Consider the following 19,548-nt stretch of genomic DNA (forward strand, 5'->3'; position numbering starts at 1 on the left):
TGACTAAGGAGCTACACTCACTCCAATCAACCCCAGCCCTCTACACCAGTGCCAGGTGTCAGGCCTGAAACTTAGGATTGAGAAATAAGGAAGCACAGATGATTTTGCCTTCTTTTGGGAAAATAAACCTAACAGGCTGTTTAACCTATTTGCTAACAGGCAGGCTCCTGCTGATGTGTGTTAAGGAATGGAGACTGAAAGTAGTGACTACTAGGACCAAAGGCTCTATTGGTTTGTACTGGACTTCCACTTGGAGACTCTGCTATCCTGGAAGGGGTTGAGTTCTTTCAGTGATCACCTGGGGGCTTAAGCCCAGTCACTAAAGGAACAAAGATTCCACTGGAGGAAGAAGCAAGACAGAGCTGCTTGATGCCAAGAGATGAAGGTGTGTGGAGAGGAGAGGGTTTGTCTGAGATCTTTAGACCATCTCTGATTAAGGAAGGATATAGGGAAAAGATTGAGCCTACATAGTACTAGCAGGACTGTTTAAGTCTACTCCATTTTGTTGGCCCTTTTGTGAGCATATAAAGAACAAAATGAAAGATGCTCCTGTGGTTATTTCTGAAGACCAGCTCTCTCAAAAGAATCCAGAATCAAATAGTTCTAGAACAGTTTTTGAGGCTCTGCCTATAAGGATCTAAAACTTTGGTCACTATACATGAGTGAGGTGATAGAAAGGACTGAGAACTACTTGGAAACTGATGGAGCACATTGTCTTGAACAGTGGACCTGACCAAGGATGAACCTGAAAGAAAGGTAAAAAAACAGGAACCTCAACTGGGGAAGTCTGACAGATACGTATAAAGAAAATGCCAGGCTGTCTTAAACTTTGGGATGCAGATGAGCCACTGGTCCCATAGCCAGTTTCACCTGAGTGGAAATAAATGCCTTGAGATGTAATCAACTGACTCTTCCCCTGTGTGTTTCTAACATAATTAAGTTGGATACAGATTGTCCACTGCTGCAATGTGAAAAGTCCATAGTTCTCCACAGCCTATAATAATAAAGCCTATTATTTAGGCTTTTAATAGAGTTTACTCTGCCAACTTGAAGCCTGTTTGAAAATGACTGAAGACTGCCAGACAAATCAAAGTGTGAAAACAGGTGGCAGATGGCTTCACTGGCTTTCTGTTTGGAGAAAGGGGTTCCTGTCAGCTAAGGCCAGCAGATTTCTCCTAGTACATATCTCATGAGTACACAAGAAAACAAATGTAGAGCCCACATTCATAACTCACTGAGAGGTATAAAGCACTCCAATTGAAGTCAGTAATAGAAATTGTTCTGTTGTCAGAGTACTGGGGAGAGACTGGTGGGAGAACAGTACAGGAGATGTTTAGCAGCCTGAATTAAGACTACCAAGAAAGGCAGAAAAGATGCAATAAAAATGGTTCCAGATCCTAGAAAAGCAGCTGTAGAAATGGACATAAAAAGGAGGAAGAAATAAAGAGATGATCAAATAATGGGTAGCAAACAAAAGGAAGAACCAACCTAGACCAGGGTAAAACGAAGCATGGGAAGCAATGCAGCTTGCTTTTTGAGCAGAAACAAAGTATGCTGCAGGCAGCAGTAAGGATCAGGGAGAAGAGCTCAACAGCAAAACCTGAACAATGCCTGCTTGGTAGAAAAGCAAAGCATGTTGATGGCCATATCTGTTTGTCAGACTACTACACAGAAACCCCCCCCACAAGACGCAGGATGAAAGTCATGGTCTTTTCATAAGATCACCTGTTTTAGGGATTAAGTTAGTTTAATCTTCAGATGAAACAAACAGTTTTAGGATTAGGTCTTGTAAATCAACTCTGCCCCTCTTAGCATTTCTGGTGGGTGTTAGATCTGAAAGAAGTTAAGTAGAAGAAACTGTGGCTCGGTGGAGGTTGACCACAAAGATCAGGTTGGCAGTTCCTTTGCCGTGAGAGAAGCCATTTTTATCTGGGGTCTGCCCGAGCCAGAATGTGGACCACAGCTTCATTTTGAAGATTATCATTCATGTATCTAAGTACATTAGAACTTAAAAAAAGAAGCAGGATACTATTATCTCATTGGTAAGAGCAAAGATTAATGAATTCTTTCATCTTTTCAGAGTTAAGGGAAACACTGAAAACTTAAACTAATATTTACAGGGGTAATTATTCTCCAATTAAATGCAACACAGGTCAGATGAAAAACACATATTTAGAAAGCTATATAAGATTCTAATTTATATTTCTTATGGTTCCCATTTGAAGATACAAAGCAGAAAAATATCATACTGGATTTAATAATTGGAAAATTTCAAACACTTGTGAAAATTCTCTTTCTTATTTTTATTTTCAAAAGACCCTGACTGCTTAGACAAGTCCTTAATTTCATCTGAGATGTTCCTTGAACTCCTTATATTTGTCAAGTCAAGTACACATATATGTGCTTGCATTATATGGGCTGTGCACAGCCTATCAAATAAAGGAAGTATTGCACTTTTATGATCCTGTTCAAGCAAATCCTTGATTCTTTTAAATACAGCCAATTTCCTATCATTACATCTAGCAAAATAATAGTTATTTTCCCCAGAAACTCTAAAACAGTGGTTCTTAACCCTTTTAGACTCAAGGCACCACTCTGAAAATAGCTCTTAGCTTTCACTCATTTTTGAACTACAGAAAAGTAATAGAGCAATTCTCTTGCTCAAGAAGACCACAGCAGCAGGTCATAATGTTTTTGACAATATGGATTCCTACCATAAATCTCTGGGTTTATCTTGTGAGAATCATGTGTAGGCATTTGCATACTTCGCCTAATATTGCATGGCACCATGTGGCACTCTTAAAAGGATCTCAGGCTACCTCAGGGTACCATGGTTAAGAATCACTGCTATAGAATGTATACTATACATCAGGGGCAGGAAAGTCTTTGGGCTGGAGGGTCAATTAGGGAGTTTTGGTGAGCTATTTGTGGGCTGGGTCAGCACCCTCTCCCCTCCCCCCCCCAGGTTAGCACCTCCACGCTCCCACCTGCAACCAAAGTCAAGGGCCATACTTCTCACTCACTCCCCCATACCCCACTCCGATTCCCACCTTGCTCAGAGCTGCAGCACGCCCTGATCCTCATCCCGACTGGAGCTACAATATGCCCCAATCAGCTCCGTGTCTGGAGCTCCACATGCCCCAATCCCCATCCCCAACTCAGACATGCTGGCCATGTCCACAGCTTATGCCAGCACCCATCCAGTACACAAGAAGTTGTCCCAGGTGGACACTGGTGTCAGCTGTGGATGTGGCCAGCCGGTTCTGGGGGGGGCATTTGCCCAGGTCTACAGCTGGGTGGGAACAGCCCTGCCCACTTGGCACCATGCAGTAGCCTGAACTGCCAGCAGGCTGGAACCCATGAGTTTGTGGCTGCTTGCCTGCAGGCCAGATACAACTCTACATCTCATTACTGGTAGGACAACTATAGGGTCAAGCAGAATCCTCAGATTTTGCTGACGTTTTCAATTATATCTCTCTAGTAAATCTAACATGGTATTTTTGAATAATCAAACTTTGTCAAGTTTGATAACGTAAATTTGTACAAAATTTAGTATTCCCACATAGCTCTGATGTTTAAATTGGTTGCTAGGCAAAACAGTTTTACCATTCATTTTAAAAAAAATATATGGCTAACTATGTTAACAATTAGAAAAGAATCAAGAATCTTAATAGTTATTAAATGATTTTTTTACTGCTTACCAATCATCTGAAGAATAACTATAATCCTCAGGTTCAGGACAATGGCTGCACAAAAAAAGCAAAGCAGGGATAGAAATAGAAGGGAAAACATAAATCACAGAAGCAACAAAATCAAATTACATAAAAGCGAAATCAGCGAGGGAAATTAATTTCTTAAAAAAACCCCAAAGGATTTAAGAACATTGTTAGTGCCAGGAGAACAGTTAGCAGAAAAAGCTATAAACAAATTGTCAGGCTAAGATAATTCAGAATTGATATTATGATATCCAACAAATTGCCTAATTCAAAGCCAATTTAAGTCAGTGGAAACATTCCTACTGACTTCTATGGGCCTTGTATTTATCTATTACCACTTAAGGAGAAATCTAAATTGGAGGAACATAGTTTCTAAGCAACAAGATATGTTAAATACCATATTTTCTTGCATATAACATACACTGTTGCCTTCAAAATCAACCCCCCAAAACTGAGGTGTGTATTAACTTGGGAGGCTGGCTGATTTTCTACCTGGTTGGAAGCACCACAGTGCAGCAGCTGTGGTATTATTATTCATGCAGCTGTAGGAGTCAATTTACACAACGGATCATTGTTTCTCGTTCCACAGATGTTAATGACCATTGCTCTTTTTTAATGATCTTTCTGTTCCACCAATCAAGCTAACCTTAGGGCAGTTTTGCCATCTGCTAGCTGCTCCAAGTCTCTATTTCACAGTCTCTTTATCTCAGACTTTTTAGCTCTTTAGAACAGCTTTTTTTGTCTCTGGAAAGACATACAATTTTGTAAAATGATAGTCTTCAGCAGCAGCTAGGAATTAGCTTTAGTTATGCAAGAAAGGGAGGTGAGTCAGCTGAAGGTACAGATCTTTCTCTTCTCTATATACAGCCATAACTCTGGTAAAATCTTCTCTTTTCATTCTACCTTTCACAGCCAAGGTGCATATTACATTTGGGGGGGTATGTTATATGCAAGAAAATACAGTAATCGCTCACATGCCAGGTCAGCCCCTTTTATTTCTATTTAGAAATACGTATGTTCATTTAAGGGGCAGATCATCAGGTAGCATAAACTGTCACAGCTCTACAGAAGTCAATATACATCCCACATAAAAGCCCATTTTTAAAGATCTAAAAGCCTACTACAGCTGCAGAATTCAGAAATCCACAGCAACACATCTGACTACATAAGAGGAAGGATTTGGTTCTATAATAGCACAAGTGAAAGTTTATCTACCACCTCATTAGTACTACACTTCAGAGGAATTGTAGAGAAAATGGGGCAGTTCTATTTCTCTACTCTCCCTTTGCTACCTTTGCTGCATGAGGGGGAAGGGTACTAAAAACTGGAACCAATTCTCAAGGGATGCTGTGGTTAGAAATGTCCCTACATAACTTGACTTTGTTCTCTTATGAAAAAAAGTGACATTTTTCAGTAGAGAAGCTTCTGTTTAAGATTCCTGTGTCTCTGAAAGGGAGATGCATGGTAGTTGGAAAGGAGGAAAAACTGAAATCAAGGTGACAATCGAAGATTTGTTGATTAAACATATAACCACCTTAATTATAAATGCTGTTTCTTCAATGTCACTACTGTTAGCAATTTGTCTGAATCATACCAAATTGCTAAAGGAAAAAAATTGAAAGCTTTGCTCATATTAATATTCCTATTAACAAAAATGTTAGATGTTTGATAATTAATAACTTTGTTAATGTATTTAGAGTCTAAAGTTTACAAAAAGAGTAACTTTGCTTAGACTCTTAAGACCACATTTAGACATCTCTGGGCAGGATTTTTAGATCAATTCCTGTGTAAATCCAGAGGTGCTTCAATATTTCTTGATGAATACGCAAAGAACTGTCAACTTCCAGGCAGTGCTATCATACGTAAGCCCCGTGAAGACTTGCAGACTTGGGGCTAAATCCTATTTTACTTTACACAACCCAAATGGCACATGAACAGCCATATAACTATAGCTCTTGGCACTTATGCATAGCTTGCGATTCAACTCTGGACACACAAGTAAGACCACACTCTGGCTAGGCAGGTACACAGTGATACAAGATTGCGAAGGTACATGCATATACCCAGATAAATCCTGAACTTTTAACTGCAGAAAAAACATGATTAGTATTATGAGCCAGACAAAGATGGTCCCTTCCATGTCCAAAGAGCAGGAAACCCAAATTCTAGGCTCCCGCCATCCAGAGGGGGTCAGTGCCTCCCATCTACTACTTTCCAGCAAAGTATCCTAATGACTACAGGTTAGGCATTATACAGATCCTTCTATAGTGCTCCTTTTGAAGCTGGCCTGCTGAGCACCCAAATGAGAGAAGGATAGGGGGCTGGGAGGAAGTAAAGAAGCCAGACTGGGTGCCACTCAATGAGATGGATGCTGCCCTGTGTTATAGGGCAATGTGGAGAGGGGTCCAGGCAATGCGTAGGTCTTTAGAACATTTTTGTGAGAAGTGAAATAGAATCTACCCCTAGGCTTTTCTCACTACTCTATCTTTCTTACTTATAGAGCCAAATATGCTAGGCACTGTAAAAATATAAACAAAGTATTTCAGAAAATTAATATTTCAGTCAATAAGACTACTTGTCTAATTAAAACAGTGGGAGAGGTAGATGCAAGTATTGTAGCGCATAAGTGATTTAGGAGCATAAATTCCATTAACTTCAAACTGCAAATACTTGACCTGTGGAAGGTGGTTTCATCTAACAATGCAGCATTGTTTATCTGCTCATCAATTATGTATTTAAGTTTGTGGCATTTCTAAAATAAGGATGTTAATGAGCTCTTGGACTTATCCTTTTCAGTACAGATGAACACTTTAAGTGCACAGCCATTTTGCAGAAAATCTTCCTGCAAATTTTTAATTTTTTCTAACAATTAGAAACTTAAAGAAAAAACAGAAAACATTCACTTGTCAATACAACTAAAACAAGGGCAGAAAAAGCAACATATAAATCTAATTTAAATTAAAATTCATGGCTTTCTACCCTCATGAAGCAATCTGGACCTTAATTAGGTTTAATTTGTACATCATGGAGAAAATAAAGGAGAGGCCTGTTCTTTCTTTGCCTCATTTCTCCCTTTCCCAAGAGGACTGATCCCTCATTGGGGCAGAAAAATCTACCGTAAGTTGGGTCTGTTCAGATTCTAGGGTTGCCAACTGTCAGTGAATTTACTGACGGTCAGTAAAAAAGCTGAGGCTAAAAATGGTTGCCAGTAAAGTCCCTGAAAAAATACTTTAGCCACCATTTAAAACACTAAGCAGCCACAGATCCACTGAAGCTCCACAGAGGGAGCACAGCAGCACTATATGGTGTCCAATAGGAGAGGAACACTGCACAGAGACCATTCTTTCAGTCACATGCTGCTGCATCCCAGGTTACCTGTAAAGATGCTGGGTTAGAGGCAAGCTTCTAGGCTGGGGGGGGGAATCTGTGGTGAGCAGGGGAAACAGGGCTGCAGGGGTAAGGCTGGGGGAGGGGGAAAGCATGATGCTGTTGGATGCGTAAGAGTGTGGGGGAAGGAAGGAATGGCATAAAGCCATCAGTGCAGTCTAGCAGTATCTTACGAACCCAGTAATTTTTAATTTTTTTTTTTAATGCAAACTTTTTGTTGACAACCAAACTTTTTTTTTTTATTATTATTATTATGGTTGATCTTAAAACCCTAAATTGGAACCCAGCCCTTCTAATTGGGACCTAGCTGTAGGGCAGAGCTTGGCAGAAGAGTTACATTTACATTATATAAAACATATATCAGTAAATACAGGTTTCCTTTGATTTATGCTGTATATGCATTCCTGGAGAACGGCAGATAAATCGAATTTACATAAAGCAAACCCACTTTACAATGTAACAAATAGGGATAGTTTCCCATGGCGGTAAGGGAAGGAAGGAGGCTGAGACTAGGGAAGGGGTGGTGGGGAAAGGTGCTGCTCCCAGGGCTGCACAAGGCAGCAAGGCAGAGGGAAGAGAGCAGCATTCACCCCAGCCCCAGCTGCGCCATGTTTTGCCTCTCTGCACTCACCTCTGCTCTGGGGCTGCGCCATGCCCTGGTGCAGGCTGCTGGTGTTGGCTGCTCCCAAGGCTGCTGCAGCTGAGGTTGGGGTGGGGTGAGTGGGTGACCCTTTCACCTCCACCCACAGACTTACCTGCTTGGGCAGGGGGCATCTATGCCGATTGCATAAAAGAGTGAATTTACCTTGCATATAACAAATTATGGGTCTAAATATGCTCATCGCATAAGAGTGAATTTGCATATAAAGGACCCACATAAATCAAGGGAAACCTGTACATATGTCAGTAGATATATATAGCTCTCAGTAAAAAGTGTGCACATTGGGGGGAAAGGGGACAGAACTGGTAGGAAGCAAAGGCTGGGGGGGAGGGGAGGCAGGCAGCAGAGGATGCAAGCACTGCAGGGAGGGGGTGGGTAGGCTGCAGGAGAAAAAGGTGGTGGAAAGTAGCAGGACCTAAGAGGGCCACCTGGCCCCTCTGCAGCTGCTTGCCTCCTCCTCCCCCGCTCTGCTTTCTTCACTGTAGCAGTTGGGGGAATTAATTAAAACAACTCCTCTAATAATTACATTCTATACCTGGAAAGTATAACAAATTTATGAGTTTTTCATATATACAATCTAATTATGGGGGGGGGTGGTCATCTTAAATCCAGTTGTTTTGGATTCAGGTAAAAATGATAGGTATATCTTTATGGAAATATGACAGCAAAAATGTTGTATATTAATCTCCAGCAGCTGTTGAGAAGAAACTATAACTCAGATTCTGGAATGTTACGAAAGATCAGAGAGAAATTCACTGTTACTGCTTGGACTTGAGACTGAGATTAAATATTTGAAGAGAAAACACATAAGAAACAGAGTGTATCTGATCTAAAAGTAACTACGTAAGAGAACACAAATGCTTAAGGTAGAATGATGCTTTTCTGGAGCTCTAGTTAAAAATCAGAGTTCTTATAACTGCTGCCAAATGGCTAGTGGACACTGACATGCTTTTAGACACTGAGATCCTTTAATCACAGAGGAGTTTTAAAGCAGCAGTCTAAACCAGTGATTCCCAAAGGGTGTTCAGCAGCATACTAGCGTGCCACAGAAATGGACTGGATGGGGCCTTGACCATGCTGGCCCTGCACTACATGCAGAATTGTGCCCATGTACCAGATCCAACCCACAGACCAGTGAATGAAGTGTCTCACCAGTTTTTATCCAGGAAAAGTGTCCCCCATGTATCAAAAGTTTAGGAAACACTATTCTAGACTTCTCAACAGTGACCTGACAGTAAGATTTAATGGTATTCTAAAGGATATGTAGTATTTCCAGAAGTTAAAAAGTAACCTGGTGTCTATCCTTTAATTTTTGGCCCCTCGATGGAGACAATCAAGGTGCTAATTGTCTTTTTTGTGTTATGCAAAGCTTGTGTATTTTTGACAGATATGCTGTGACCGCAGTAACTCTTAGAATTTGTACTTACATAATATCTACCTGTAAATGACTAAACGAACATCCTAATACGTTATTTTAGAAGTTCTTTCCAAAAAGCAATAGGTTACTGTATATTCTTGTTTACAGTATAAACAAGTTGGATGTTCATTGGCACCAGACTGCCTGAACACGCATCTTGGAATTATACATGAACAAGAAAAATATCTAATCTTTTTAACTTGGCTTCTGTTTGCCAAAAAAGGTATTCTCTTAAGGTTGAAAAACATCAACCTCACAAACATTTAATCATGACCACAAGAAAAAAAAGAGGTTTTTGGCTACATTCAAACCCAAAGGACACTTTAAAAAGCAATTTTAATTTGATATATAAAAATATTATTTTATATAAACATATGTAATACTTACCCATAAGCAACTCCCGCTATAGTACACTTCTTGAATTGCATTACGTTGCAAGTCAGGGTACCAGTCTTGTCAGAAAATATGTATTTGACCTAAAAGAATGTTAAAATTAATCACAATTTCAAAATCAATACCTATTATTATATTTTAAGAAATCATTGCTGTAAATACAGCAAACTTTTTAGTTAAGTTTTGCACTGAATTATTTCACACAATGTTTTGGATATAAACGGGTATTTAGATCTTATAAATACAATACTTTTTTTATAACTAAATTGCACATCTTTGATACCTAATAGTTCCAGTCAAAAGATGACACAATGAGATTGATTTACAATTTTCTAAATCAATCTTACTTTAAATTCAATCAGTATTTTGTTTTGGTGTAGCTATATTTGAAGTCTATGTTATATTACTGTTAAAAAGACATTTGGGTTTTTACCATGTAAATTCATATGTAGTAATTAAGGAAAAATGGAGGCAGTGAGGACAACATTTCTTTGTGCAAGAGAGAGAGAGAGGGGGAGAGGGAGAAGGAGAAGGAGACTGCCTTGATTTAATACAAGGTGTCGTACTACATTGTTCTGGTTTCTTTGAACTGTAAAAACACCAATATTAAATTACTGCTTTTTCCTCCATAGACGCCAACAGTTCAGAAGGATGTTTAAAGCTATTCTGTACTACTATGTTTATGAGGCAAATTTCCTCCTAAATTCAAAAAAACTAGAATGCGTACTACAGGATATCCCCGACTCCTCCCTTGCTCTCTCCTGCCCCTTAAAAAGTCTGCTGGAAAAAACTCAGACTCCTTAAACGGAATTAAGTGAATTTTGTAAGTCAAAACAGCCTTTTTTTTGTTGATGGTTCAAAAGAAAAAAACCCAAATATCATACAATTATTAGTGGGGCTAGTAGCTTTGTCTATTATTAAGGTACCTTTACATTCCCAATAATAAGGTCTTGTTTTCAACAATTTACAATTTTCTCAAACTTTAGGTGCTCAGGGCAAATATTTACCATGGTAGGTATCTGACTCAGATTTTTTTTTCTGTAAATGGAATTCAACTTATGTTGTGAAAACAATTCCTCTCATATTAAGTTGTAGTCGCCTTTCCCCAGGCAGACGTATTGGGAAGGGCCCTGGTGCTGGTAAGCGGGGAGGCAGCTGTGCCTGACACCAGGTCCCGCTTTTTCCCAGCACCCAGCAGCAACTTCTGCCTGGCCCCAGGCTGAGTGCACAGCTCCAGTCCAAGCCTGGCACGTTGGGGTCCCTGCAGCACCCTCTCCAGACCAGTGAGCCTCAGCCACAACAAGCAGAAGCAACCAGGAAGAAGCTGCTGCTGGGTGATGGGAAAAAATGGGACCTAACAGTAGGCTCAGTCACTTCCTCTTCAGCACTGCCGGGACCCTTCTGGCTGTGGCCACCCAGAGCCTGAACTAATAAGAGAGGGGGAAACAAGGATAAGAAGTTGGGGTAGGTGGGAGCCCAGGAGGAAAACAGGATGATAGAGAAACTGGAAACAGTAAGTGGGGAAGAATATGAAGCAGTACAAAGTGCAAAGGGAAGGGGAAAGACGACTCAGATTGAGAACCAGTGGAATATAGGAAGAAATTTGACAGAAGCCAGGGTACAGGAAATGGGTCTGACCTGGCAAAAGAAACAGGTATAGCTAGTGGGGAGGGGAGGGATACTGGAGTGAAGAGCTCAGAAAGAGGTAGACTGACTCAAAGCTACTGGGGACTGTCTGCTGAGGAAAGCAAATGCTGATTAAGATTGGAAGACAGAGACAGACCAGATGGGGATTCTGGCAGTATAGAACAAGGATCAACTGGGCAAAAACATTGGGAACAAGGATCTGGTATATCAGGGGATACTGAGAATGGCTGGACAAAAATATGAAGCAGCAGAAATAGAGACTCCGAGAGGTGAGACTAGAACTTACAGAAGGAGACTGGATGCGACTAGCATAGTGAGGAGTAAGGGACTGGTATGAGGAGCCAAAGATGATGAAGACTGGACTCAGATTATATGAAACAAGGCAGAAAGGGAAATGCAGGCAATGGAAAGCAGAGTTTGTTTCTACTAGAAAATATATTCTTCTACAGCAATGGTTCTCAGCCTTTTCAGAGTCACAGCACTTCTCCCCAACTTTCTGAATGTGGTGGTACCCACTGTTTGTGCTGCTTTGACTTACCTCAGTGCTCTTCAATGGATGCTGCTACTTCTAGGAAACATTGTCCCATGTGCCCGCTGCACAGCCAACCCAGCAAGGACTGGCATGTGCACACATACCTGCTGCATTAGGGCTCTCTGAAAACCCTAAAGCAGACAGAGCTAGGTAAGGCTGTAGCTCTTCTATCATCTTCCACCTCACGCCCCCCTTTCACAGCCCACAGAGAAACAGGTGCATGAGTGGAACTGTCATGTGCCTCTGATTCCAGGAGGAGTGTGGGAAAGGCATGGGGTAGGGAGGGAGGGGGCTAAGAAGGTCTATAGCCCAAGCCAGCTCTGTCTGCTTTAGGGTTATCAGGAAGCCCTAACACAGGAGTGTACACATGCTATACCCCTGTGCACAAGGCAGTTTTACTTGTACAAAGGAGCTGAATGTATGTTGTAGAGACAACTTTGGTTCTGGCATTTCCCATCTTCAGACAAAGAATTACTTGATTTTTTAATTTTAATAATGGCCTTTTACCGTAGCTTGTGTGGGTGATGCACACACACACGGGATTTTGTAAAAACTGAATGACTGTCTAACAGTAATATAACATTGACTGATTGTATTGTATAAGATAGAATATTTAAAAATAAAAATGAAAGTGAGTGAATTTAACAGTGGGAATAAAAAAGGCTCACAAATTCCAAGGAGCAAATTATTTCATGACTACATTAAGCAAGAAATGTGTTATACCTGGCCAAGTTCTTCATTGAGATTGGATGTCCGAGCCATAGCAGAATTATCTGTAGGTTCATAGTGCATGTCTATATCCTAAAGAAAAAAAGGAATGCAAGTCAAAAGCTAGTTTTCTATAATGTCTTTAAAGACAAATAAATAAGCTAAGTAAACATTTATTATAACTTGTTACTTAGGACATGGAAGGCAAACAAGACCATTGAAGACCATGGGGCAAGCTAAGCTGCGAACTTACAGAATTTTACCAGCTGAGATACTTCACTGAGAAATAAATTACTTCTCATTTCTCACACTGTAGGAGTCTGCACAGTGACAAACTGTACAGTTAACTATAGCATAGCAGAATTGCATCCTTACACCCTGGTTTGCCTTATAGCAACTTGCCTATGTGCCCAAGCCTTTACAGACCAACTGAATAAAGATCCATGCATTGAACCTGTATATATGCAATCTAAATTTTATTTATTGTATGTTGAGTGAGCCACAGAGACAAGTAGATAATTTTCAAAGGTGTCCTGAGCAGATATAAATGTGTTCAGGTCTTAAATGAGTTTAATGATTCATATGAAGCTTGAGAGTTTTAGTTATTTGCATATTAGAAAATAATGGTATCAACATATCAAAGCTGTGGTTACTAAAAAAGATTACTGGCAAGAAAAAAAAAAAGAGCTGGATTTAATCTTATAGGAAATTAAACCATGTTAAAATATAGCATATAGTTGGGGTCCCTAACAACCTGACTTGCCTGGTAGCAAATGTTTTCGATCCGAGCCTTCAAGAGGCCGAGAAGCTACTACACAAACCCTAGTTTTCAGTCCTAGATCAGATTTAAATGATTTTTAAAGATACAGCTGTATCTGCAAAGATGCACTCTCTTATTTTTTCCTTTCTTCTTCTGGTGTCACTCACTACAGGGCAGCATAAATGTGTTTCAGTTCTATAACTGTGCGCTTCTAATGCTTGTGTTAGCAATTCTTTTGTACATGCCTATCAACACTAAACACTTCCTTGAATTTTATATCCTTTTCTTCCAGGTTCTTCCTTTTCCGTTTATTTTATTTTCAGACTGTAAAAAAATACTCAAAGAGGAACTGTGTCCTATATTGTCTCTCAGTGCCTATAACCACTGGGCACTACCATGACAGCAGTGAATACATATGTAATATTTGACAGTTTAGAAAAAGACAAATCTATTTTGTAAACCAATATGTAAATTGCAGACACACTACTGTATGACTGTATTTGGATTATATATCACCAACATAAAATGAAGCAGAAAAGCAAAAAAGACCTGTATCTCTGCTAAGAGATGACTAAAAGCAGGGAGCTCTAATGGTCTATACCAGGGATGTCAAACTCATTTGGCCAAGGGCTGTATAAGTAGTGCAGGATTGGTCCACAGGTCAAACTGGGCACAAAGACCAACCTGCACATGTGTCCGGTGCAGCAGCCAGACTGGATGCTGCATGCGGCATGGTCCTTCTTCAGTCACTCCAGGGCTGTGCTGCACACGGTAGCTGCTCCACCGCTCTAAGATATGAGCTAGAGTGGGTGCCACATGCAGCACATGGGACCATCCAGCATGCTCTGCATGCTTCCTGTATGTTGACTCCAATACCATGGGAAACACTGGGGGCCAGATGATAGGGCTCTGTGGGCCAGATCTGGCCCATGGGCCATATCTTTGACACCCCTGATTTATGCATAGTTGAACGAGACAAACATCAGAAGACAGATGTTTTAAGGTGGCACAAGAGTTAGAATTAAAAGCAAATAAATGAAATGCGAGACCATTTAAACTACTTTCTTGACAAAGCTCTATATGCTATATTTTGAAACAATTTGAACAAAGGCACCTGATAAAATCCTGCTCCTCGAAACTTTTAAAAATTAGAAAGGATAAAACACTGAAAAATGTGCCATAGAGAAAAATCCTATACCGACCGGCAAAGACGTGCTATATGTTGTAAACATCATCGCTGTCCGAGGTTTCTATGATTCTATGATTAATACTGTATACTTAAAAAGAGGTGTGAAGTGATTATTAAAAGACTAAAACAAAAACATTGATATTAAAGCAACATTTTATTAAAAAGATCAATTATCAAACATTTCACTGCCCTTTAAGTATCATATTTACCCAATTTATGAAATAAGCCTGGATGAATTTAACAACTTCCAGTGTAACCAATAAGCTGATTGGAATGAGATTATTGAAGAGAATAATAAAGGTCAAGAAATTCAGTCCAAAATTATTAGCACCACCATCTGTTAAAAATAAGAAATAATATATATATATTTAATATCAAGCACATTTTTAGTTAGGTAATCAATAGGTAACAATTTACACAGATCTGCAAAAACACTGATCGACTTATTTAAAGTATAACTTCTCTAGGAAATTTGAGAAGTTATACACATACTGCTTCCCATATTATATTTTAAGGCCATTCAGGAAGCAAGGATCTCAGGATCTAATGTAAACAATAATTCTGTTTTTCAGCTTTTAAAAATGAGAATTTTTATTCTTCCAATTTAGCATGTTCTTTGTAGGGATGTGAAATAAGAACTAATTGTACATTTACTCTGAATATGAACCTTTGAAACTGAAAAATGTTTTTGAAGTGGAAATTGTGGGACAGAAGGTTTTCTATTTCTACATATCTTAGTTCGTTTAGTACTTTGAAACAAAAGCAGCAAAATACCATAGTATCTTTATATTTGCAAAAGGCAAAGTGAAATTTTACCAAAATACCACAAACATTATATACACCCGCCTCTTCCTTTTAAACGGGTCACAGCTGACTCCTAACCGAATACTTGTCCAAACTTTGACTTTCACCCATCACTAGTTCTACCAATTTCATGATGCACTTTAAATTCTGGAATGAAAACACTGACATAAAACATAACTAATAATGTACTTTTACACTACTTTTCTTTTTTTGGAGTTCCAACAAGAAGTTAATATTATTAGAATTGAGATTTAAAATTTTTTTTTTTTAGAATTTTGTTCCAGGCAGCCTGGAGGTGACAGGTAAGTGGCAGGGTGGGAAGAAATTGAGACCCCTCCTCTTCCCCCCAACAGAGAGGGAGTTGGAAAGGGCTGGAGCTGCTGCCCAGCCAGGTGGTACATGAAGCTTGGGATCCAGGGCCACAATGTCCAGCCACAGGGCCCTGCCAGGGAGTGGGATGGGGCTGCAGCTGGTTTGCTCAGGGGGCAGGGACAGCTTCCCACTGCTGCGTGCACTCTGGGGGGGGAGGGGGGGGCGGCGCAGAGGGTACTTGTGCCCCACAGATCTGTGTGCAGATGGGGGTGGGTGCACACTGCCCATTGTGGACTTGGACTCCCTGCCCTGCTGCCCTCCCCTGGAGCCTCCACAGCCCAGCAGGTGCGACCCAATGCCGCAAGACAGCTTGGGGCTGTGCTGGAAAGCTGCTTCCCACTGCGAGCTCCACACTGCCCTGGCAAGGCATCCCCTGCACACAGGGCTGCAGCAAGGGCACTGGTTGTGCCCTGCGAGCAAGGGATGCATCACCAAGGCAGCATGGACCTCACAGCAGCAAGCAGCTTTCCTGCATGGCCCCGCTCTGCCCTACAGCACTGGGCTGCACCCGCCAGGCTGCAGAGGTCCCAGGGGGACAGCAGCAGGGTGGGAGCCTGAGCCCACAGCAGGCAGCATGAACCTGACCCCACCCCATGCACAGATCTGGGGGACACTGGTCCCCCCCTGCCTTCCAGAAATGTGTGCAGCAGCAGGGAGCCAACCTCCTGCCCAAGCCCCCAGCAGGCAGGCAGTAGTGGGGAGCTGGGCTCTGTTCCGCTGCAGCAGCTGCCACCTCCTGCTGGGGGCACAGGGCTGCAGACCCGGGTTCCTGGATTCATAGCCATGGAAGCTGCGGGACAGGGGTTGCGGTTAGGGAAGCAAGGGGCCTGAGCAGGGCCAGGGGGTCCGTGTGGAGGGATGTGAGGGGCACAAGCAGGGCCAAGGGGCTCTGAGGGGCCTTTCATTTTAATCACAGATTTTGGGATTATTATCAGAGAACTTGCAATTTTTTTAAATCAGGGAAAACCAAGATCCCTGGTCCTAAGTAGGGACCTACCAAAACCAAAAGGATTTTGTGGATGTTGTGAAATCCAGCATTGCCCAATTGAGCGGCGCCTGTGAAATCTGACTCCCCCCACCACGTTATTGATAAGAAAACTTGGCAGTCCTCAGGGCATTGCAGCAGCTGGCTGTGCTGGGAAAGGGGAGAGAAGGGTCTGCCCACTCAAATGGCTGCTGGCAAGATGGCTGCCACCCCCACGCCTGACTGATGATTGGTGGTGAGGGCTGCTTGTCATGTGATCCCTGTCCTTCTCCACCAATCAGTGGCAAAGGGTGGGGTCCCATGACAGGCAGCCCTTCCAGTCAATCAATGGTGAACAGCAGGGCCATCAGGGCCCCTCAGCCAAATAGAAGCATTGGGGGGGGGGAGGCTCCACCATGCTTCACTTGCAAAATGGCTGCATTCTGCCTGTGAAAAATCGTGAGGGCAGTTGCCTCAAATTCAGTAGGTCCCTAATCATAAGGGCTCCCTTAAGATATCTTTCTTCTCTCACCGCAACCTATAAGACAGTGCTCTGTTTTCTACCTGCTGAAGACTAAACAACTAAAGGCTGAGATATGGGTAAAATCTTTTGCTAGAAGTAGCTTAAAACCACAATTTTATATATTTGGATAATGGAAAAAAAAAGAGGGACAGGAAGAATTTATCACAAACAAAACTGGTCAGTGCCAGCTGCATGGAATGTGATACGAGTGTCTAGGAAATCTTCAGGAGTGGGTTATGTCTGCAGAGAGGTTGTTGAGCTAGGGAAAGAGGTGACAGAAAGCACCAACATTGTTCCCTTATGAAGGTCAAAGATGGTAGAGAGAGAAATGCCAAACTTCTGTTCCTTAAGTTAATTCACCACTCAATGAACTTAGTAATAAGACGGTATAGTATGCTAGCTTCACTCTATGTACACACATATATACAATGTTGTAAAAATTCAATATTTAAATATACTTAACAGAAGAACGCTTAACAGATCTATTTGCCAAGTATGAAACTTATGTACCAACGGAACAACAAAATATTTAATACAAATCTTTTTAATGCTTACAGTTTAGACTGATATACCAGTCTCTTTCAGCATGCCTTCGATTCCATACAGCTGAACCAATGGAACAGATCAAAGACATGGCAAGAAGGATACAGAACAAAATCAAAATCTGAATGTTTGTAATTCGTTCCACGTTGGATAGTTTAAGAGGTGGGCTTGTTGAATTCTGCAAAAAGGTAACAAAACAATGGATAATAAACATAGAAAGATACGCGGCTCTGTAATACTATATTATTGTACCTAATAAAATACCATTTTAACATACCTTTTCAGTAACTTTGTCCCAACCTCCTAATATAGATTGCATAAATGTCCGTTTCATTAAAAAGATTTAAAAAAAACCACCAAATTTTAAACTTGTACCAAAGTAATTCATACTTAATTCCAGAGAACAACCACAACAACTAGTAATAAAATTTAACATCAAGGGCTTTTTGCAGATGTTAAAAAACAAAAAAATGGTGCTTTACTTTAAACTTTGTGCGCTCCTGTGTCAAGCTCAGAAGAGGACCCAGCTTGCCAAACATCTTTATAAATCGGGCACTTCAGTGGGGCTTTTTGGCACGTTGAGTCGATCAGCTATTAGCTAAAAGCACCAGAAAAGCCCCACTAAAGTGTCCAATTTATACAGGCACTGCAGAGCTGGGTCGAAGTAACTCACTGCTTCTTCTGGTAAGGCGTGGTTTTTTAAATTAATTAAATGTTAGTTTTTTTAACGTCTGCAAGCAGCCAAAAAGCCCAAACTACAGAGAACCTTGTTAATAGAACAAAGATAGGATAATTTATTTCACCTGACTAAGCTGGGAAAATCAGAAAATGAATTAAATAAAAACAAAAAAGTCCTGATATTGGCGTTTTGACATTCTCCTGATGTACTTTTCACATGAATTAAACTGCACATCGTTTGTAAAAGAATGCTTTGTGCTCTGAGGAAAGCTCCGCAATGGGACAGTTTACAAAAAATAATCATGAAAATAATACAAAAGGTTGAATGGGCAAAGCAATAATGATTTAGGTTATTGAGAAATATTTTTTCCAATGCAAGTTACAGGAAAAAAAACATACCTACTACTGAAAAAGCTTACATGTACATAAGTGCCACAAAAGAAGTATATCCTGAACTTTTACTGACCTTAACAAGGCCTGCTCTGTCACAGGCAGACTGTATTTTATTATTCCAAGAGCCAGCACTTTTACTTAAAATATTTTAACCAAATAGTTTTTCTGTAAAAATAACGGTATCAACATTAACAAAATAGAAAATTTACAAACCATCTATACAAACCTGCATAAGTTTTGTATCATGTCCGGTATATACAACTATTCCATGAACCCACTGTGTATTTCTTAACTGAGCTCCCCGTAGAAGAATTTGATCAGATCCCAGTGGAACAGTACTAAAAGGAAGCAATTTTACATTTTTTCAGTATAAAACAATTAATTCCCTAACAAAGAAAAAATGCAACTGGAAACTAGTAAGAACCAAAATGCACAAGTCAAATCCAAATTTCAAGTTTAATTAGTGATTTTAGGTGCCTGAAGGGGTCTGGTTCTCATTAGCCAGCTGCTCTGAAAACTCTGCCCCCTTTAAAATGTCTCCAACTGGTCACCCAATTCACAAAAAAATACTAGTCATACCTGTGCCATAAGAGAAAAACAGAAGTAATAATTGATATTATACATTTTTCTTGTTAACTAAGTAATTTTATTATAGTATTTCAAGAAATATTTAATAGATTTCATAGACATCAGGGCTGGAAGGGACCTCAGAAGATCGAGTCCAGCCTCCCGCCCAAAGGGCAGGAAGTCAGCTGGGGTCATAGGATCCCAGCAAGATAAGCAGCCAATTTACTCTTGAAGGTGTTCAATGTAGGTGCTTGAACCACCTCCGCTGGCAGACTGTTTCAGACCTTGAGGGCT

The 19,548-nt window shown here is 40.7% G+C and overlaps 1 protein-coding gene across 5 annotated transcripts in view; it reads right to left on the reverse strand.

The window, feature by feature from the left end:
• Window positions 1-19,548, reverse strand: part of ATP8A1 (ATPase phospholipid transporting 8A1) — a 186,623-nt gene that overhangs the window by 93,957 nt on the left and 73,118 nt on the right. For 4 of the 5 annotated variants that reach the window (XM_019552930.1, XM_019552927.1, XM_019552928.1 and 1 more), the window contains 6 exons: window positions 18,914-19,025; window positions 17,629-17,794; window positions 14,620-14,747; window positions 12,477-12,554; window positions 9,569-9,657; window positions 3,702-3,746 (listed from right to left, as the gene is read on the reverse strand). In XM_019552930.1, coding sequence (XP_019408475.1) covers window positions 3,702-3,746; window positions 9,569-9,657; window positions 12,477-12,554; window positions 14,620-14,747; window positions 17,629-17,794; window positions 18,914-19,025 — 618 coding nt within the window. The remainder of the gene's footprint in view (window positions 1-3,701; window positions 3,747-9,568; window positions 9,658-12,476; window positions 12,555-14,619; window positions 14,748-17,628; window positions 17,795-18,913; window positions 19,026-19,548) is intronic. The other variant, XM_019552929.1, reaches the window with a different exon arrangement.

This window comes from Crocodylus porosus, unplaced genomic scaffold (assembly GCF_001723895.1).
Source record: "Crocodylus porosus isolate Cpor-Errol unplaced genomic scaffold, CroPor_comp1, whole genome shotgun sequence".
NCBI classification, from domain to species: domain Eukaryota; kingdom Metazoa; phylum Chordata; order Crocodylia; family Crocodylidae; genus Crocodylus; species Crocodylus porosus.